The sequence below is a fragment of the Chionomys nivalis genome, chromosome 6, assembly GCF_950005125.1.
Source record: "Chionomys nivalis chromosome 6, mChiNiv1.1, whole genome shotgun sequence".
Lineage (NCBI taxonomy): Eukaryota > Metazoa > Chordata > Mammalia > Rodentia > Cricetidae > Chionomys > Chionomys nivalis.
In genome coordinates, this window is record NC_080091.1 from 38,045,355 (window position 1) to 38,067,969 (window position 22,615).

Consider the following 22,615-nt stretch of genomic DNA (forward strand, 5'->3'; position numbering starts at 1 on the left):
TTGGTCTGCGTGTGGAGTACTAACTAGGTCAATCTGGAATACAGAATAAGACCCTGTCTCTAAATAAATAATTCATTTTTAAAAAATGAGGCCTGCCGTTAGTAACACATGCCTTTAATTTCAGCAGTGGGGGGGGGGGGTGCAGAGGCAGGCAGATCTCTGTGAGTTTAAAGCCAGCCTGGTCTACATAGTGAATTCCAGGACAGCCAGAGCTACACAGTGAAACCATGTCTCTCTCTATAAAAAACAAAACAAAGCAAAAATTAGTTGGGGATTGGGAGTTGCAGTTCAGTTGGTGGAACACTGGACTCCATCCCCAGCACTGCTTAGACGCAGTGGATCAGAAGTTCAAGGTCATCCTCTGCTACGTGGGGACTGTGAGACCAGCCTGGGCTAAACAAGAGATCCTGTGTTTGTGTTTATGAGGCTGGAGAAATGGTGTGTGCTGCTCCTGTCAAGGACCAGAGCTTGGCTCCTGGCACCCGGCTGTTTCTCAGTTCTGTTACCCCAGAGGACCCAACACCTTCTGCCCTCTACAGTGCCTGCACTCCCATGGCGTGTATCCACACAGAGCGCACACAGAAATAAAATCGGTCCCTGAATTTACAGATGTGTTCTTCAGCTCAACTGACTTTCAGTGACTTCTTTTTATTTATTTGTTTTATTTTTTGATGCAAGGTTTCTCCTTGCAGCCCTGGCTCTCCTAGATCTGTCTGCCTCTGCCTCCTGAGTGATGGGATCAAAGGTGTGCACCTTGGTGACTTCTAACCACTGTAGAGTCTCAACTTTGATCTTTGATTTTCAGAAATTTGTGAAAGAGTTTAGTCATTTTTGATTTATGTGTGGTTCTAAGGATCAGTCCAGGGCCCAGTGCAAGCTAGCTGAGCACTCTGCCGCTGAGCTACATCCTCAGCACCGTTTAAACTTCCCTTCATTTTAACTGAAGCATTCTTTTATGTGCATGCCTGCATGTGCACACATGTGCCTCTTGCATGCCTGGTGCCTGCAGAGGCCAGAAGATCCTCTCAGACTGGAGTTACTGACGGGTGTAAGCACCGTGTGGGTGCTGGGTATTGAACTCTGGTCTCCGCAAGAGCATCTAGTGCTGTCGCTATTTTTCTGTTCAGGACAGCAGCCCATTGTGACGTTGCTTAGGTTGGTTCTTCCTCAGTCTCCTGGGCACTGCACCCGCTGAAGTGGCAGGCAGGTTTTGTTTGTTTTTTAATAGGTGAGGGGATGGAACCTGAGGTCTCGCACGTGCTAGACAATGACTCTACTACTGGGCTCTATCCTCAGCCCTGAAAGTGGCTTTCCTTTTTTATTATTGTTGTTATCATTTATTTATTTTTGTTAAGGAGACTTTAAGCCTGAAGTACCTTGTTCACAGGCTATGACTGAACAAATGGGGCTCAGGCTCAGACTCTGTTTTGTGGTCTCAGTTTAGTGTTTCATCTTTTCTGCATCACAAACCACAGAATAAGGTTGTCCAGCGAGTCCGAGAAGGAAGTGGGGCCTGGAACTTACTTGTTCCTTCTGTTCAGATACATTCTCGGACACCTTGCATTCCTGTGTAACAGGAGAATCAACGACAAGGAAATCAAATATTTACCAAGTGCCTGTGAAGTCTTTGGAACTGGGCTAGGCCAAGTTTTACCTCTTACAAATTTTAACAGATGCCAGAGCCAGGAACGATATTTGAGACTATGTGCCGTCTCCTTGTTTTACATCTGAAGAAACTGAGGCTCCAGGAGGAAAACAGGCTTGTCCAGGGTCAGCCAGGACTAACCTCAGAGGCCAGGACATTGGGAGACATCTGAAGGCAGCAACCTACAGACCCTTAGAAAATACCCGTGGAGTAGCCGAGGGGCAGCTCAGTTGGTGAGGTGCTGCAAGCATCAGGACCCCGGTTTGATCCCCAACCCCATTTAAATAGCCAGATGTAGTGGCTCATATAGAAGCCTGGTGCTGGGGAGGCGGAGACAGGTGGATCCCTAGCTGGACTGGTTAGCCCCAGGTCCTGGTGAGAGGCTTTGTCTCAAAGAAACAAGATGTCTGGGATTGCTCAGATGGCTGTCAAGCCTGAAGACCCAAGTTTGGTCACCAGAAGCCTAGCTAATTTCTGTAAATTGTATTCGTATTTGGTGGTGCACACATCCTTACCCCTCATAAATAAATAAATGTAATCGAGACAAACAAAAACCAGAGTGAGTGGTTCCGGGGTAATAACATGCAAGGCTGACCCCATGTATACTCATGCAATGCCCACGCACCCTAACACATGGACATGCACACATGTTCGCATGCACACACTGAAGTAGCTGTGGATGTGAATAATCCGTGGTTTGTGGCTTTTGAGAAACTTGATGCCTGGTCAGGGTAATTAAGAAGATGGAAATCAAGATGCATTGCTGCAAAGCCTCTGTGTGACAGTGGAATGTCAGAAGTTGTGTTTGCGTGTTTAGCCCTGAGTGGCAAAGCAGGAAGCAAGATAGGACAAGCCCCTTCCTCTGTGGAGCGCGTGCTGATGGCAGCTAGACATTAAATCCTGAGCGCGTCATCAGGACAGGTGCTCTGAAAGTCAGAGGGGCAAGGAGCAATGGGTGGTCAGCAGGTGTGCTCGCAACCGTGAGAGTGGAAATATGGCAGTGTGCTGAGTGGCTGCCAGTCTTGGTCAGGGATGGGACCAGGGACACTGTGCATATGGGGGAGTGGTCTCTGTGTGTGTGTGTGCGCGCGCGCACTTGCCTACATGTGTGTTTTGGGAACTGATCACAAGTGCTAGGCACCAATGTTCCCAATAAGCTGTGCCTTTAGCCCCCCAGAATATTTCTTGAAGGCAACATCTGAGCAAATGTAGATGGTTTTTGTTGTTGTTTGTTTTAATGTGCGAGGAATGAGAACGTAACAGTGAAGAAACCATAGAGTAGGACTCACAGGTTAGTGAGCTTCAGTCTTCAGCAGCAGTGGGAGCTGGGGAGACCGTGAAGCAGGAGGCTGGGGTCGGCAACTGTGGAGTGTTTAGTAGTAGCGGGCTAGGGACTGTGGAGTGTTTAGTAGTAGCAGGCTAGGAACTGTGGAGTATTTAGTAGTAGCGGGCTAGGGACTGTGGAGTGTTTAGTAGTAGCGGGCTAGGGACTGTGGAGTGTTTAGTAGTAGCAGGCTAGGAACTGTGGAGTATTTAGTAGTAGCGGGCTAGGGACTGTGGAGTGTTTAGTAGTAGCGGGCTAGGGACTGTGGAGTGTTTAGTAGTAGCGGGCTAGGGACTGTGGAGTGTTTAGTAGTAGCGGGCTAGGGACTGTGAAGTGTTTAGTAGCGGGCTAGGGACTGTGGAGTGTTTAGTAGTAGCGGGCTAGGGACTGTGGAGTGTTTAGTAGCGGGCTAGGGACTGTGGAGTGTTTAGTAGTAGCGGGCTAGGGACTGTGGAGTGTTTAGTAGTAGCGGGCTAGGGACTGTGGAGTGTTTAGTAGTAGCGGGCTAGGGACTGTGGAGTGTTTAGTAGCGGGCTAGGGACTGTGGAGTGTTTAGTAGTAGCGGGCTAGGGACTGTGGAGTTTTCCAACCCACAGCCGGCACTCTGGTTAGGATCATAGACGCCATGACATGGGCACAGGGTGCCAGTCTGCGGGTGGGTACAGTGGCCTCTGACATGAGGTGTTAGTGGTAGCAAAGGCAGCACTGACCGGTAGGAGGTGCCTCATGGCACCGGTAGGGCAAGGTGACTTGGGTGGCCCTCGATGTACGGTGAAGACACCAGGGTCGGATCTAAGATAACCACAAGATATTTAACTTCACTAAAACCCATCATGTTTAGGATGCTGAATTGGGGCCTCCACATCCATGATGGGTTTTTTGTGTTTTCTGGTGATTACCATGCCAGGGCTGGCTCCGGTCAATGAGCCCTGGAGGAGGTCTTTTGAGACATATTAGGGAAGGATGGGGACTGCCTCTGTGTGTTCTGTCACTTTGACACTTCAGTGGGGACTGTAGCAGTCACAGGTCTTCCTTGTGACTTGCTACACTTACGTAGCAGTGGGAGTCACATCCTTTTTAAGTTTACAGCTGCTAACAGCTGGAACAGGAGACCTCACCTACTTCCCTTAGCTCATTCCTTGAACTTCACCCTGGGATTCTTTTTTTTTTTTAATATTTATTTATTTATTATGTATACAATATTCTGTCCGTGTGTATGCCTGCAGGCCAGAAGAGGGCACCAGACCCCATTGCAGATGGTTGTGAGCCACCATGTGGTTGCTGGGAATTGAACTCAGGACCTTTGCAAGAGCAGGCAATGCTCTTAACCTCTGAGCCATCTCTCCAGCCCCCCTCACCCTGGGATTCTATTTGATGAGGTCTTTCCTCCTCTAATCCGATGGATCAGAAAAGAAAGTCTAAAACACCTTTAATTCCAGCACTCCAGAGGCAGGTGGATCTCTGAGTTCGAGGCCAGCCTGGTCTACAGAGTGAGTTCCAGGACAACTAGGGCTACACAGAGAAACCCTGTCTCTAAATAAATAAATAGATAAATAAATGGAAGTCTAAACTATAACCAACACCATAGGTTTGGAATCTGATGGTGTGGTCCTGACCACTAATTGGCTAATCCATACTTGACTAGCGCTTAGCATGTTGCACATTGGTGAGGACTCAAAGCAATTCTCTCATTGACAATAGGTAGGGAACTGCTGAATGAGAAACCGTGAGTTAAGTAACTGGGGTTCTCTGATAAGAGGTCCGTTGTGGGGCTCCCCAGATAAGAAAACGTCTTCTCACGGAATGAAGTCGGAGTCTGACAGTCAGCCAGAGGAGCCTTCTGTGCCACTGGTCTGCAGTGCCGACTGTTATGTGCACAGTTCACCTTGTCCCCAGAACCTGACTTATCTCTGACTTATCCACACGTCCTTGTCCTTCACCCAGGGAGCACTCACCAGGCCCTGCGTGTTTGTGGCCCGCTCTGTGCCTTGCACATAGAACAAATTTGCAGAACTTGTTTTGGAAACATTGGATTTGGGGAGCCAGTCCACTCAGCCCTTTCTCTGGCTAACCTCTGGACATGCTTGCAGGAAGGAGGGGAAGAAGCTCACAGACAGGTCCCGCTTAGGGCCGGGCACCCAAGAGATGTTCACACGGCCATAACTACTTCTAGTCTTCCGTAAGGTTAATCCTGAAAGGTGGTAACTTTATTTAGCCTCCTTAAAAATGAGCAAAGGGACGCTGGGCGATGTTAGCACATGCTTTTAACCCCAGCACTCTGGAGACAGAGGCAGGCAGATCTCTGTGAGTTCAAGGCCAACCTGGTCTAATATTGAGTTCCAGGACAGCCGAGGCTACATAGACCCTGTCTCGAAAAAGAAAAAGAGAGAGAGAGAAGGAAGGAAGGAAGGAAGGAAGGAAGGAAGGAAGGAAGGAAGGAAGGAAGGAAAAAGGAAAAAGAAAAACCTAGGTGAGCAAGGAGGCTGGAGAGATGGCTCAATAGTTAAGAGCACTTGCTGCTCTTGTGGAGGACCCAGGTTCTGTTCCTAGCATCCACATGACCACTCACAATCATTTGTAACTCCAGTTCCAGGCGATCCTGCACCCTCTTTTGGCTTCTGCACTCACTAAGCACACACATGGTGCACTTAACATGTATTTAGACAAATATACATCTAAAATGAAAATAAATAAATAAATAATACTTCTTTAAAATGGGGAGAGAAGTTAATACGGTGGTGCCCATCTGTGATCCCAGTACCTGGGAGGTGGAGGTAGGAGGACCAACCCTGGTCACATAGCCTGGGCTACATGAGACCTTTTCTCAAACCAAAAACAAGCAAATGAAATTAGGAGAGGGGCTGGAGAGGTGTCTCTGTGGTTTAGAGTGCTGACTGCTCTTCCAGAGGACCCAGGTTCAATTCCTACCACCCACATGGCAGTTAACAGCTGTCTATAACTCCAAGATCTGACACCCTCAGATAGACATACATGCAGGCAAAACACCAGTGCAAATAAAATAAAATAAATAAGTTATTAAAAAAAAAGAAAATTAGGAGAGAGGCTCAGAGAGGGTAAATAATTTGTTCAAGGACATAGAGTCAGTAATGGAGCCAGGTTTTAAATCCAGGTTTTTATTTGGTTTTATGTGTGTGGGTGTGCACCACTTGTAGCAGCCAGAAGAGGGCATCAGATCCCTTGGAACTATAGCTATAGGAAGTTGTGAACCACCACATAGATGCTGGGAATCAAGCCTGAGTCCTCTGGGTGATCTCCGGCCCTGATTACACTGATGTTTTTTTGATGGGGGTGGTGCTGTCGATGACTCGTGTGGAGTGTGTGGAGGTCAGAGGACAGCTTGTGGGAGTCAGCTCTGCCCTTCTACCATGTGACTGCAGAGATCAAACTCAGGTGGTCAGGCTTAGCAGCAAGCACCTTTTCTGGCTGAGCCGTCTTGCTGGCCCTTTTCTCTTTTAGTCTAAATGTTACGTGCATGGGGCTGGAGAGATGGCTCAGTGGTTAAGAGCACTTGTGGCTCTTCCAGAGGACCCAGGTTCAAATCCCAGCACCTATGTGATGGTTTGCAGTCATCAGTAGGTTCCGTGCCAGAGGGATCCAATGCCTTCTGACCTTCATGGGCATCAGACACACATGTGACACACACACGCATGCACATAAATAAATAAGTCTTTAAAAATTTTCATGTGTATATGTGTATGTCTGTGCTGTATACATGTGGGTGCCTGTGGAGACCAGAAGATGTTGGTCCCCGTGCAGCTGGAGTTAACAGGCAAGTGAGCTACCTGAAGTGGGTGCTGAGAACCAAACTCGAGTCTTCTGGAAGAGATGCAAGTGCTTTTAACCACTGAACCACCAGTCGAGCCCTGGAGTCCAGCTCTTAGTTCCAGTTCTTTTTGACCCTCACAGATAGACTGAAAAGAGAAAGAAGATAACACCACCAAGAAAGACACCTCCAAGGCTCCTGTCCATGTCAGTGCTCCAACCTGGGAGTGAGAGGCCGGGTGTGGTGTCACAGGCTCTCTAGGCTGGAAGGAGACATCAGAGCCTTGTACAGAAAAGAACCCAAGGTCTAGAGAAACCCAGGCGCCCCTTTAAAGTCCGTCTATCTTGTATAGTGAGACCCTCTCTGTGATACACTTGGTGAGGAAGAAAAGGTTTGGGATGCCGGGAGAATATCGGAAGATGGTAATTGTTGCTCCCAGGCCTGTTGGGAGCTACGTCATTAAATGGAATCTTTCTTCTTTGGCCGTTCCCCAGAACTGCTGCCCTGCCTACCCTTCAGCTTTGTCCTAGGACAGGTGGGGTTTATACACCTGATCTGCCCCTTCCCAAAGGGGTCCAGCAGTTACCAGACCTGTTTCACGCTGCCCTAAATTGGCTGCATTTTGTTCCTCGTTCTCACTGTCAGGTGGAACATGAGACGGTTCAAAGGGTTTTGTTTTGTCTTCAAACGTGAGGCTGGGCTTTGTACGTGTTCGTTCAGGCATCAGGGTCTCTCCCTGCGCGTGGATTTCTCACCACCCTGGAGCCTAGGGTCCAATCTGAAGAGATTGTGTTTAGTTTTGAGCCAAGGCTAAGTGGGGACTCTGGGCTGGGGCACCCCACCAAGCCCTCCCACTGAATGACTGTGGTCTGAGCAAGTCTCAGATTGCCTGAGGCTCTTCAGGGTAATAAAATTCCGCAACTCTCCTGGTGGTCTTGGGCTGAGGGTTGGGGTTCCTGTGGGACCAGCTTTTGGGAGCTCTGTGATGGCAGCTCCCTTTCCTCCAAGTCCGTGTGTCTTTTAGAAAAATTAAATGATTTGGTTAGATTATTTTAAAGGTTCTCTTCTCTAAGTCTGGCATGCTGCATGCCTGTATTCCGAGCTGCTTGAGAAGCTGAAGCAGGGGGTCACGAGTTCTAGGCCAGCCTAGACAATGTAGCAAGACCTTGTGTCTAAGTTAGGGACTGAAGCCCTTCCAGCCTCAGCCATTCCGCTGCCTTAGTGTCTGTGTGTCTGGAGTCACAGATTGTTTGAGTCACAGTACCGATTAAAAAGTCCTGAAGGTGGGAATCCTTATAGTAAGCCATTTGCTACTGTTCTCAGCATTAATCTTCCCTCGTTCCGTTTTGTTTTCTTAGAGACGGGGTTTCTCTGTGTAGCCTTGGCTGTCCTAAATTTACGCTGTAGGCCAGGTTGCCTCAAGCTCAGAGATCTGCCTGCCTCCTGAGTTCTGAGATTAAAGGCGCATATCTGGTCACTTCTTTTTTGTTGTTGTTTTGTTTTGTTCTGTTTTTGAAACAGGGTTTCTCTGTGTAACCCTGACTGTCCTCAAACTCACAGAGATGCAGAGATCTCTGCCTGCCTTTGCCTCCTGAATGCTGGGATTAAAGACATGCACCTAATCACTTCTTTTTTTTTTTTTTTTTTTTTTTTTTTGTGGTTTTTCGAGACAGGGTTTCTCTGTAGCTACGGAGCCTGTCCTGGAACTAGCTCTTGTAGACCAGGCTGGCCTCGAACTCACAAAGATCCGCCTGTCTCTGCACCTAATCACTTCTTAAAGCAGCAGACTGGCTGGGTTTGGTGTCACTCCCAGGAGGAGGCAACCAGGTCTCCATGGGGAGTTCTGGCACACCCTGGGCTACATAGTGAGCCCCTGTCTTGTGCTCTTTTCTCTGTCTCTCTCGATCTCGTTTTTTAAATGTATTTTGTGTGATGTGTCTGTGTACTACATGTATCCCTAATGCTTGTGGAAGCAAGAAGAGGGTGTCAAATCCCCTGGGACTGGAGTTAGAGATGGCTGCGGACCATCATGTGGGGACTGGGATTTACAGGACTCCCCAAGACTTCATACTATTATGCTGTTCTTGTAGTTCCTGAACTAAAGGTTGCAAAAGAATCAGGATTGTTGGTTTGCGGGATTCTAAGGGGACTAACGAGGCCAAGAAGTTCTGTGCGGTGAGGACACTGGAAGAAGGGAGGGAGGTAGGGAGGGTATATCTGGGTGTGTATATCTTTCTACCTAATACCATTTATAGGAAAAGCAGTGTGTGTGTGTGTGTGTGTGTGTGTGTGTGTGTGTGTGTACGTGCGCGCAGGAATGCCAGCCTATGAAGGCCACAGTGCAGTGTTGTTTTGAGGTCGGGTCTTGTTGCTATGGTTGTGCTGCACATGTGAGCTTCTTGTCTCTCCCTGGAGTCCTAGGGTTCCCAAGTGTGTCGCAGGATTACACTCAGACTCAGGTTGTCAGGCATGCACAGCAGGTGTTTGCCTGCTGAGCCGGCTCCATCCCCAGTGGTGTAACCGAGAAACAAACCAAGGTCAGGTTCATTCACAGGAGACTTTTCTATAGGTCCCGTGAACCAGAATACCACTTCAGTGGTTGCCTGGCTGACCTTTGGAGTTCCACTTTGGTAATTTTATAGGTGGCAATTACATCCAACCTTCCGGATGGATTTGCTGCCAAAATATTGTCCGTTCTGTGCCAGACCTATGCTAGGCCCTGGAGGAAAGAGGACCAAGGTAGACAGTTTGCCCCTTAGAGCTGTGAGTAAGGGGCTAAGAGAGGCAGAGTTTGCACTGCGAGCTGTAATGAAAGAACAGGTTGTGTCGGTGAGTGTAGACAGATGAAACTAGCCATGCCTTTGGAAGCGCCAGGAAAGACATTTGAAGAAGAAGGCATGCTGAACAGAGACGGCAGCTCACAGTGTGAACAGTGGAGAAGGCCTGCTGATCAGAGACGGCAGCTTACGGTGTGAACAGTGGAGAAGGTGTGCTGAACAGAGGCAGTAGCTTATGGTGTGAACAGTGGAGAAGGTGTGCTGATCAGAGACAGTAGCTTATGGTGCGAACAGAGGAGAAGGCGTGCTGATCAGAGACAGTAGCTTACGCTGTGAACAGAGGAGAAGGTTGCTGAACAGATGGCAGCTTACGGTGTGAACAGTGAGCGCAAGGGTGTGAACATGGGGCAGGAATGCAGAACATCTTGTAACTAGGCTCCCCTTTGTAAAGAGCAATGAGGCATATAGGTTCTTTGTGGTCACTTTGTGAAAGCCTCCCCCATTTTGAGACTTGAGCTCAGTATTCTGGATTGGGTTCCAAGTCCCTGTGTAGTTAAGAATAACCTTGAACTTCTGACTCTCTTGGCTCCAGTCAAGGTTACAGGCTACAACATTCCAGGCATCTGCTTATGTGGGACTTGAACCTAGGGCTTTGCGGTGCTTGGCAAGCACTCTGTCAGTTGAACTATGTACAGCCCGAGCCCCCATTCCCTCCTTACATAAATGTTTATCAGAGGACTATACAGGTCAAGACCTAGGCTCTGTAAGTCAGCAGAGGCCAACTTTAACACCGTGTGAATTCTTGTGTCACCCCCTTCCATCTCTAGCATTATCTCCCCACACACCAGTTAATTTATATTTTCCTCAGAGCTCAGTTTAGAAATACTTCTTCAAGGAATCCTCTTTTTCCCTGCTCCTGTTTTCCCAGTTCTGAATTCACTACGCCTCCATGCTACTGCCCCAGTTATAAACACAATTAGGCTGTTTGATGGTTGCGCTCTAAACACAGGCTGGAGGCGTAGCTGGCATGGAATAAATATGTCCTCAAATAATGGCCTGAAGGGCATCCATTGAATTTAGCAATAAATGGTCACTTGGTGAGGCAGTTTCAGAGAAATGATGGGTGGATGGCAGATGGCAGTGGACTGTGAAAATCGGGAAGTGAGGCATTGAGTGCTACCAGTAAGGTGTAGACAGCTTTTTCCTAGACTGTGAGAGGGAGAAGCTGGAATGGCTGCTGTTTCTATTAGGAAAGACTTGCTTATTTAAATGACAATGGAAAGGAGCCCTGTGGGGTGGGAGGGAGGCAATAACTGAAAGAATGTATCTTCAGAGTGGGGTAGGGATCCAGAACAGAGGGCCCTGTCAGACAGCCCAGCTCTTGTCCTGAGTCTGACCTGGAACTGAGATAGCCCAGAGTGTGGGTGAGCCAGCAGCTATTGTACAGTAGACTACTCAAGGGTAAGACAGGAAAGGACCCGACACTGTGTCTGGGGAAGGAGGGCACCGACCTAAGAGTTTCCTCTGTGTGTCTCAGGACTGGAGGAAATAGGGCGCGCTCACGAGAGAGGCAGTACATAGAAAGCCTAGGTGCCCTGAGTTTTGGAAACAGACGTTATTCATTCAGAACCAAGGTGTTGTTGAATTGTTCAGTAGGTGGGTAGTCAGGTTAAACCCTGTTCCTCCTGGGTTATAGAGTAAAAACGAGAGGAAGTACGAGCTGTAGGAGGTAGGAGGATCAGGAGTTCAAGGTTACCCTCAGGTACATAATGTATTCTATTACATTAGGCTTCAGAGTAATGACATTTGTAGGGAAGACGAGATGGGCATCTCCTGAACTAATCCTTTTTTCTTTCTTTCTTTCTTTCTTTTTTTTTTTTTTTTTTTTTGGTTTTTCAAGACAGGGTTTCTCTGTAGCTTTGGAGCCTTTCCTGTAGACCAGGCTGGTCTCCAACTCACAGAGATCCACCTGTCTCTGCCTCCCGAGTGCTGGGATTAAAGGCGTGCGCCACCACCGCCCGGCATGAACTAATCCTAAAAGGATTTTGTTTGTTTGTTTGTTTGTTTTTCAAGACAGAATTTCTTTATTCTTTATTCCCTGGATGTCCTGGAACTTGTTCTGTAGACTAGGCTGGTCTCAAACTCATAAAGATCCTCCTGTTTCTGCCTCCTGAGTGCTGGAATTAAAGGCATGCATCACCACTGCCTGGCCCCTAAGAAATGTTTTTAATAGATTTATTTGTGTGTGTGCTTGTACACTGCGATCAATCAAAAGTGTGTTGGGGAGGGGGGCAAGGAGGCCAGAGGAGGGTGTTGGAGCCCCTGAGCTGGAGTTACAGGTGGCAGGGGTGAGCAGCCTCTTGTGGGCACTGGGAAGCATTCTTAACTGTTTCAAGAAGGCTGTTGAGCCCTGAGAGATTGACTTGGCTGTGGCTCATTTCCATTCCTGGAACCCATAGTGGAAGGACAGAACTACTCCCAAAAGTTGTCCTCTGACCTCCACATACATACTGCAGCACATGCATATCACCCCCGCCGTTCACACACATGCATGCACACACACATCACACACACAATAAACATTGTATATACATGTAAGCCCCTCTCGCTCAAGTGGGAGTGTGGCTTAGTCATAGGGCACTTCCCTAGATTCAGGAAGAATGATTTATAAACTCATCTGATATGGCACAGGACTGCAATCCTGGCTGATGGGAAGAGTAAGGCAGGTAGATGGGCAACCTCAGGTCCTCTTGTGCTACAGAATGAGTTGGAGACCAGTGTGGACATTGTCGTAAGATTCTGTCTAAAAAGAGAAGGGCTAAACTGGTGTGTGTGTGTGTGTGTGTGTGTGTGTGTGTGTGTGTGTGTGTGTGGCAGGAGAGGGGTCGCACGCCTTTAATCCCAGCACTGGGAGGCAGAGGCACACAGATCTTCCTGAGTGCGAGGCCAGCCTGGCCCACAGACTGCGTTCCAAGGACAGCTTGGGCTATTACACAGAGAAACCCTGTCTCAAAAACCAAAGAGAGGGAGAGAGAGATGGGCTAGTAAGGTAACGGCAGTGGAGTGTTTGCTTAGTATGAACAAACAGGGCCTTGGAACAAATCCCAGGAGCACAGGAAGAGAAAGGAGAATGATTGATGTCCCACCTTGAGGAAGGAGTGGAGAGGGCAAGTTTCAAATCCTGAGCACTCGTTTAATTTTCCTCTGAGGTACAAATAAGACAGCCCATACCCTGGCTGCCCCCAGAGTGCTGAGCCGTCCTGACATCCCTGGAGCCTTGCTTTGTTTATTCATGGCCCCTGTGCCTGTGGCAGTCTGGAGTTACCCAGACAGAACAAAGCTGCATACAGAGTGCACAAGGGGGTCTTGTAACAACTTTGCCCCTGTTTCTAGGGTTGACTTAGGTACCACAGCTTGATTTCAGCTGCCTATTTTATTCCATTCCAAGAGTACTGTGTTTTGTTTGGGTTTCCTCTGTTTTGGAGGATCATGGACCAGCCTGTGCAGATCTTAACCCGCACAGCCCTGCAACATCCTCTCTCCATCCTTGGAAATCTCCAGTTTTCAAGGCTCGGCTCAAGGCTCCAATTCCTCTACAGAGACTTTTCTGCCCCTCATTTGAAGGAACAGTATTAATGTGGTGGAACAGAAGGAGTAGAGGCCAGACCTCTGCTTAAATGTTGTTTTACTTCTCATGCACACACACATATGCCCAAATGTGCACACACAGCCCTCAGCATCAGTTCTCATGTGCACACACACACACACACACACACAAATGTGCATACACAGACAGCCCTCAGCATCAGTTCTCATGCGCACACACACACATACACACATACACAAATGTGCACATACACAGCCCTCAGCATCAGTTCTCATGCGCACACACACACATACACACATACATAAATGTGCACACACAGCCCTCAGCATCAGTTCTCATGCACACACATATACACACACATATACAAATGTGCACACACAGCCCTCAGCATCAGTTCTCATGCACACACACACATACACAAATGTGCACACACAGCCCTCAGCATCAGTCTCTCATCCATCCGTTAAGAATGCAGCTTGTTTGAGAATAAAACCCAATTGGCTCTGTGAAATCAGCAATAGCTCTTGGTATGCAGGAGACAGGAAGCATGCATTGGCTGTTTGTTCTGTCACCAAACTAAGAGAACTCCACCTCTGAAAGGCTCTACCTTTGAAGCAAAACTTAAAACACGGGCAGGTGCTTCTTCTCCAGTGGACTTGCTCTCAAAGCAGCGAGGCAATGTGTCCATCCGCCTCCATCAATGAGTGAGCTCCTGGACCAGGTGATGGAGGCGGGAGACAGTAAAGACAACAGCTGGTGTGAGCCAGAACAGAGCGGTTCTGGGTACAGCTGGGGAAGTCTTAGGAAGGAGCTGGGGAGGGGACCCTTTCACTTCTGCTGATAGAAGCAAAGGCTACAGCTCCAGGGGAAAGTGCTGGGTTTTGTTGTTGGGTAGTAGACTTACGTCTTAGGTTGGGATTTTTTATTTTGGTTTCTTGTTTTTTACATTCCTTTGTGTGTGGAGAGGATGCGTGTACCGTGGTGAAGGCCAGAGGACAGCTTAAGGGAGTAGCTCTCTCCTGCTGTGTGGGTCACAGGGATCAAACTCAGGTCATCAACTTGGTGACAAGTGCCTTTACCGCTGAGCTGTTTTGCCAGCCGGAGTTTAGTCGTAGTTTTTGTTGAGACATGATCTTGCTGTGTAGCCCAGGCAGGCCCTCATGCTCAAAGTCCTGTTTGCACTGAAATTAAAGGCATGTACTATGACACCTACCTATAAAAGGCTGGTTTTATATTAGTTAAAAATAGAAATAGGGCCGGGCGGTGGTGGCGCACGCCTTTAATCCCAGCACTCGGGAGGCAGAGGCAGGCGGATCTCTGTGAGTTCGAGACCAGCCTGGTCTACAGAGCTAATTCCAGGACAGGCTCTAAAACCACAGAGAAACCCTGTCTCGAAAAAAAAAAAAAATAGAAATAGGGCCAGATGTGGTGGCATATGCCTTTAATCCCAGAACTCAGAACACCTGCAGAGGCAGGTGGATCTCCTTGAGTTTGAGCCTAACTTGACCTACATATTGAGTTATAGGTCAGCTAAGGCTATATAGAGAAACCCTGTTTTGAAGTGAAAAATAATGGAGCTAGAGATAGAAACAGTCATTTTAACTGACATTTTAATTTATTGTGTGTACACATGATTTCAGGAGCACAGAAGAGAACACCGTGATCAAAAAGGACCTCCGCCCACACGGGAGGACAGGCAGCTCACTTACTTTTTATTGTAACCGGAGCGACTAGTTTTAAATGGATTTCAGTGAAGGCAGCAGGATGGGGCTGGCTGCTGCAGTCACTTAGTTCAGAATGCAGTGAAGGCAGCGGGATGGGGCTGGCTGCTGCAGTCACTTAGTTCCAAGAATGCAGCAGGCCTTAGGACAAACAAGACTTTAACCAGATGGGCATTAAAACATTTGCAGAAAGGTTTTACAAGGTGGAGACGATAAAAAAGGTTTGAGTTCCTTGTCATACAAGTTTTACATGTTTGATAGAGAAGACTAATATTTAATGTTTCTTACACACACTGTGGCATGTGTGTGACAGAGGACAACTCGCAGGAGCTGGTTCCCCGTCCCCCATGTGGGTGCCAGGTCACCAGGCTGGGCGCCTTTACCTGTTGGTCTAGTCTATCTCAGTGGCCCAATCAGAGCCATTGTTTTTTTTTTTTTTTTCAGTTGAGATTACTTTTGAAGTCAGAAATTCCCTTCCCTGAGGCCAGGCAAGTGTTTAGCAGCGGTCTTGTGGAGGGGTGGACCGAGCATGGATAGAGCCTAATTCCTTCAGCCAGAGCTTCTGTTAACTCGATCTTATTCCACATGACTGAGATTCTGGTCCTTTGCTTCCTGCTACTTAGGGACTGACTGTCTTGGTTTTGTGTTCAGGTGAGGAAGCCTGGAGGTGCCGGGGCTGTGGGGGCTATGTTCCTCTGAGCCAGAGACTGTACAGGACGACCAGTGAAGCCTGGCACAGCTCCTGCTTCCGGTAAGTACTTTTCGTCCTCCTCCCCTCACCGCCGTCCTGTGGCCCTGCACTGTTTTCATGTTTGGAAAAACACAGTTTTCTGGCCTGAGAACTTTAATCTCAGCTGGGCATTAGGGGCAGGGAGAGGACTGTGCCAAGGAGGAACACCCCTGAGGCCAGATTAAAGTGCAGGAACCACAGGTGAGTCAAGGACAGCTAGAGAAAGGGGGGGGGCTGTTCTAGGGTTTCTCCAATGCCCTCACCTCAGGGTATGGGAGCAGACCAGAGAGTGACTGTCCCCATGGCCACACCACTGGCTATGGGGTGCCTCATGAGTGTCATCTCTGTCCCGCAGGATACCTCCCTGTGGCCCTCCTTTGTGTGACTTTTTTTTTATTGCTTCCAGATTATTATTGAAGCAGCTCAGTTTCTTAATAATGACAGTGTCAGGGCAGGCGAGAAGGTACTTGCCACCAAGCCTGGCTGTCGGAGTTCCATGCTCGGGCCCTTGTGGTGGGACAACTCTGAGCAGTGGTCCTCTGACCTCACATGCACACCATGGCATGTGCACCTGCGCTTAGACACATGCACACCAACCAGACAGACAGACAGATAGATATTTTTAAATATTACAGGCTTCAAAGCCACGTTTGCTCCTGCTTTCTAGGGCTCAGTTATCTGGAACTAGAGATGTTCCTAGGGACCCCAGTGCGCAGTGTGCAGTAGACACCCACTGAGCACCGGTCTCCTTTCAAGGGGAGGAGCCTTGTTTTTGCAGACAACAGTTCTAGCCCACAGTCATTCTGAACTGGTGGATGAAGTACTGTCCCCTCCAGAGGCGGGGTGAGAGTGTGTCGCCCCTAGGCTTGTGTCCTGAGAATGAGACAAGAGACCACGTGCTATGTATTTTGGCTGCCCACACAGCTCTCTGTGCAAAGCTGGTGTCAAATAATTTAAGGATCCTTTAAGTCCTTGCCTCTCTCCACCCTTCAGGTTCAAGGTGGGGGTTTGCCTGGAGCGATTTGACCTCTGAAAGGGCTGGAGATGGATCAGTGTTTTCCTGTTCTTTAGGTCCAACCCAGACTCCTCGTTTTGTTCATAGTTCTCCTTGCCTTGGCTCCTCCTCCCTCTGCTCCTGGGGAAGTGGATTCTGCCTTTTCTGTGCTATTTTATATGCTAGAGGCAGAGGTTAGCAGAGCCTTAAGGGGCCTGTAGGAAAAACTTTTGGCTAGCTAGTTCTTTCATTTTATAGCTGAGGCCAGCCTTGCTTTGGCATCTGACCCACACAATTGCATTTGTCCCTGTCCACATTCCTATCCATATTATTTTCTGTTCGGATCAGCAGAGCATGGCAGAACAAGCTAGTGCTTGTTGTTTCTCCTTCCTTTCGTTCGTTCGTTCGTTCTTTCTTTTGCCCTGGCTGTCCTAGAACTTGCTCTGTAGACCAACCAGGCTGGCCTCTCACTAAACATATGCTAGTCCTTGTTATTTCAGATGGCTAGAAGAAGCTACCTGTTAAATCTGTAGCCTCTTCACACTGAGGATTAGAAGACCGCTCAGGGTTGCTGGGCCGTGGGCGACAAGGGCTGACACCCTTTGAAGTTTTGATCAGATGTTTGCTCGCGAGGGTGTGAGGAGAGCTGAGGGCCGGTGGCGTGCACGTCATCCCAGCTCTCAGAAAACTACGATGGAGGATTCTGAGTCTGAGGCGCGTCTGGGCTACATAGCAATACCCTTACCTTAAAAAGACAAAAGGTAAATCTTGTTAGCACGCAGATGACCACATAAGGCTGCAAGCTATGGTGTGGGACGGCAAAGCTCTCAGAGCCTTTCAAGGTGTCCTGTTGCCTTAGATAAGACCATTACTCAGCTCTCAGGCTCGTTGCGGGTAATCGATACTCTAAATCACTCTGCAGATAATTTGCCCATAAAAAAACACCTTAATAACTAGTAGCTGTCGCTTTCTGCTCTTGGCCCTTTGTCGGAGTTTCTGGAGGGTGGCTTTGAACTGCTGTGGTGCAAAGATCACTGGGTGGGGGTGGAGGATGGGGACTGGTGGGGGTGGGGGCCGTGGGGAGCAGGTGGGGACTGGGGGGAGGTGTGGAGGGGCTGGTAGGTGGGGACTGGTGGGGTGGGGGTGGGGACCATGGGGGGGCAGGTATGGGGGTGGGGACCGTGGGGGGGCTGGCAGGTGGGGACTGGTGGGGGTGGGGACTTGGGTCGTGGCGGGTGGCAGGTAGAGCATCTGCTCCTGTTGATGACTGCTTTGCCTTGAAGATAGCTCTATAATGGACTCTTTTGAAGGAGACCGGCTCTCACCGGGAGCTTTCTCACAGTAGAAGTGGGGTGCCCTCCCGCAGAGTATGCTCACACGCCCCAGGGAGGGTTGCTGTCTTTTAGATCCAGTTTTACTTTTGCCCAAATCAGAGAAAGCTCCTCAGGCCTAGGAAGGAGCATTTTTTGACCTCAGGGGCAAACTGGGCTAAGGGGAATGTGGGGCTAAGGGGTTTGAACAGTCCTTTACAGTCTTCCTACCCAGCCAGCCCGCCTGCAATCTGGTTTAGAGTATGTGGTGTGGGCCCGCTGGGACAGGACCTTCCCTTTGTGGCTTTCAGAAAAGTTCATTCTTTATGACTTCCTTCTAGCCCTGCTCTTCCTAGCTGTGCCACAGTTAAAGAAAAGGAAGGGGGGACGTGTGTCCCATCCCCCTGCTCCCCATCCCTCACCACCACACACACCTTGTAACTGGGCGAGGCTGGATTGAATGAACAGGTTGTTGGGGTTGCTCCCCCCTCCCCTTCCTCACTGGGTTCCACCTTGATCTGGAGTGATATCTGTCGGGCCACCTCTGAGAGCCTTCCCTAGGTTCAGGGATGTCCACCTGGTGGGCCTCCTGGAAGTAGCTCAGAGCATTGGCACTTGGCCAGGATCCTTCTGAACTATCAGAGACTTGGCTGACTAGCCCTGCCCTCGTTCCTTTTCCCCTTTAAACTGTGAGCGCTTCTGACCTGCTTTTCTTTGAAGCATGCCACTGACTCTAAATCTGGAGCTGTTCTCTCTGAAGTTCCTGGCCTGGGTACCTCCTGGGGCCGAGAGAGGAACCGGAACACATGCTGGCAGCTGAAATTAGCGTGTGGAACTGTGAATGGTGACCTAGCTGCCCTGCCTGTCTCTCTTGTCCATCTCCCCCTCTTTTTAAGACAGTCTCATGTCCCAGGTTGGCCTTGGACTGGGACTGCAGGTATGTGCCACCATGCCTGGCTTATGCTGTGCTGATTGAGCCAGGGTTTCCCGTGTGCCATGAGAGTATTCTACCAACTGACCTACATCTTTAGCCCTTTTAAAATTGTTGAGAGAGTGTTTTGCAGCGTAACCCAGACTGGCCTCAAAAATCCTTCCTGTTTCAGTATCCTTAGCTTTGGGATTACAGGCATGCCTACCCTACCCGCCTCTTGGTGATTTTGTGGTTGTTCCATTGTTGGGGATTGAATCCAGGACCTCACATACTGCGCAGTGTGCTCTACCACTGAGCTACAACTCTGGTCCTTTTAGAATGTTATCTGGAGACCAAGTTGTCCAGTCTATGAGCATCTTGGGCTGGCCTCAAATTTGAGAGCCTCCTGTTTAAGCCTCTGGAGTTCTGGGAACACATCACCACAAGCTAGCTCTCAGATTTCTGGATTCGCTCTCACCACAGGCGTTCAGCCTTGTAAGCAGGGTCCTGGGAGAAGGAGGAGTGGCCCTGTTAGTCTTTCACGGCCCTTAACTGAATTGCTGTTTTTGGAACTGGTTTCTGGCTGAATTAACAAAAGGAATGCACCACTCCCAGGGCCCTGGAAACTGTCCAGCCTCTTTTCTCAGGATGACAAGCACAGACTGAACTGTGTCTTGTAAGAAGTGTTTGACAAGGCCTGTGCTCTGGGAAGGGCTAATGCCACCCTCTGCTCCGCTTGTGATCTTAAAAATGTCAGCAAGGAAATGGCATACGGAGAATCCGAAGCTGTAGTGGAGCAGATCACCTGGCAGAGGAACTTTCTGAACTGCCAGACCATATAAATGATGGCATCTCCTCTACGTAGGTGTGGTGTTCTACTTACGGTTCTAGGAACCACAAATTAGCACCCATGCCAGGCACTGGCTTAGCATTTTACAAGCATTGTATTATTTAATCTTGGAGATAACTCAGTAAATGAATTACTTGTCTTACCTTTGAAAGTGGACAGCTGAGGAGTGTTCATATGCACCTATAATTCCAGCACCTGAGAGGCTGCCCCAGGGGGCTGTGAGCCTGAGACCAACTGAGCTGTGCAGTAAGACCTTGTCTTAAATGCAAAAGGCAGAACCAAACCAGGCGCGGTGCCTTCTGCCTGTAATCTGAGCACCGAGGCAAAAGTATCATGAATTCCTGGCTACCGAGTGAGACCCTGCCTCAAAATGAACAAATCAACAGATGTAAATGCATTTAAATTGCTATTTGCCTCTGTTTAGAGAAGCGAGAGTTATCTGCTAAAGTTGTGCAGCCGATTAGACGCCCGTCTGGGATCTGAACCTAGGCATCTGCTGTTGTGAACCTTGGCATTGCTTAATTCTGGGTATGTCATTTAACCTCACTGCTGCTTCTGTTAAGGGGCCACACCGCTTGTGTCAGATAACCTTGAAGTCTTCTTGCCCTCCCCGGAGCCAGACCTACCTGCAGCTAACTCTCTGTCTTGGCCTCTGGGGCCGCAGGTTGTAGAGCAACTCCGCCCTCTGCTGTTCACTGCTGGTGCTGGCCCCGGCTTCAATTCTGGCTGTGACGACTCAGGAAAGAGATTGTTTATCCAATTTATCTTTGAGGAAATGAGGCACAGGCAGGTCACCGAAGCTGACTGTTGGATGCTGGCTGGAGCCGAGCCTGCAGGACAGAAAGGAAGGAAGAACAGACACCTGACCCCTCCTTGTCCCCCTTGAGTCTCTGGGATGTGGCAGTCTGTGGCCATCAATGTGCCTTCATCCTGCACTGCTCTTTGTGAAGTGAGGAGGCCTGCTGCCACCGTCCGACAGAAGTGAAGAGGTGGAAAGAGACAGGGGGACATTTGTGGACATTTGGTAGGCACTATACTAAGAGCTTTCTCATTTGATTCAACACTCACGGTCACCTCCACCTTACACTAAAACAGAAAGGCGTGGGAGGAATAATTGACGTGTGTGTGTGTGTGTGTGTGTGTGTGTGTGTGTGTGTGTGACATGGTCTCTGTCTTTCTGGGACTGGCTTAGAATTAGCTACATAGTGCAGGCTGTCCACAACCGCAGCCACACTCCCCAGCTTCCCGGTGCTGGAATTGTTGGCCTAAATCATCACACCCTGCTTTTGGCTTCCATGACATTCCTCATGTCCCCGTTTTCCGCATGCCCAGCCTCTCTGGTAATTGCAGTTTTCTTATCTTCCCCGTCCTGTGGTGTGACTCCTAGGTGTGTTCCTCTTCCCGGGCTGCCTCCTGAACAGCTCTGACTTCCACTATCCACCGCACACAGACCCTGAGATGAGCTCCTTCTGCCCCAGCCCCTTACTGAGCTCTGACCTCGTCTGTCCTACTAGCTGCCTGTTCTTCTGTTTTCAAATGGAATCCTACAGGGTTGCCCAGGCTGTTTTCAAACTCTGTGTTCAAGCAGTCATTGTGACTCGGCTACCTAAGTAGCTGGGACTTACAGGAAACACCACTGTGGTCCACTTTTTATGTCTCTTCAGGTATCTTCCAGAAACGCTGGACTCAGCTGGGACTCACCCACTTTAGCCTGGTTCACTGAATGATGGACACCACACTCCATCACCTGCCTAGGTCACAAATGAAAGTCCTTGATACTTCTACTTCCTTGTTCTTCATGACCCAGCCTCTGTCAGTTTTTGTTTGTCTTTTTTTTTTTTTTTTTTTTTTTTTTCCAGATTTAGTTAGTTAGTTAGTTTTGAGGTTTGGTCTTATTATATAGCCTGACCGTCCGGGAACTCACTGTCTATACCAGGTTGTTCCTGCCTCCCAAGGACTGGGATTAAGGGTGTCTGCCACTATGCCTGGTCCAGGGATTATGTTTATTATTTGTATTTGTGTGTGTGTGTGTGTGTGTGTGAGCATATGTACCGCGTGGGTGGGGATGCCCTCAGAGATCAGAAGAAGGCATTGTATCCCCTGGACTTGGAGGTAAAGGTGCTTGTGAGACGCCTGATGTGGCACTGGGAACTGAACTTGGGTCTTCTGGAAAAGCGGGCAGTGCCCTTAGCTCCTGAGTCATCTCTAGCCTCTGCCTCTCAGCTCTATCTCCAGCGTTCTCTGCAGAGCAGCCGAAGTCTGTGACACACAGAATGTCTGAGAGGAGATGCCCAGCAGTTAAGAGCATAGGCGGTTCTTGCAGAGGGCCTGAGTTGGGTTTCCAGCACCCATGTCAAGAAGCTCCCAACTTCCTGCACCTCCAGGTGCAGGGGACCTGGCGTCCGTGCCCTCCGCAGGCAGTTTATGCTCACCCACACACACAGTTAAAACTAAAATAGCCAGGCAGTGGTGGCGCACACCTTTAACCCCAGCACTCAGCAGGCAGGGACAGGTGGATCTCTGTGAGTTTGAGGCCAGCCTGGTCTATAGAATGAGTTTCAGGACAGCCAGAGCTTTAATGCAGAGAAAACCTGTCTCAAAAAAAAAAAAATAGAATAAATCTTGAAAAAAAAATCTGGGAACTGGAGAGATGGCTTGGAGGTTAAGAACACTTGCCGAGGCCCCTGAGTTCAATACCAGCACCCACATGACAACTCACAACTGTCTGTAACTCTAGTTCTAGAGTTCTGACACCCTCTGCTGGTCCTCTCTGGCGCTGCACACGTGTGGTACAAATACATTCATTCAGTTGCAACTCTCAGAAACGCATTAGAAACAAAACAAAACAAACAAACAAACAAAAACGGGTTGAGGCTGCTGCTCCGTGGCAAAGTGCTTGCCTGGCATGCACAGGGCTCCCCAATGTTGAAAAGGATCTGCACATGCTCTGTTCTACTGTCTTC

General features: G+C 49.0%; 1 protein-coding gene across 1 annotated transcript in view; it reads left to right on the forward strand.

Annotated features, from left to right (window-relative positions):
* Positions 1 to 22,615, forward strand: part of Limk2 (LIM domain kinase 2) — a 66,390-nt gene that overhangs the window by 1,173 nt on the left and 42,602 nt on the right. Inside the window, exon 2 of the mRNA XM_057771092.1 lies at positions 15,510 to 15,609. Within this exon, the coding sequence (XP_057627075.1) occupies positions 15,510 to 15,609 (100 nt within the window). The remainder of the gene's footprint in view (positions 1 to 15,509; positions 15,610 to 22,615) is intronic.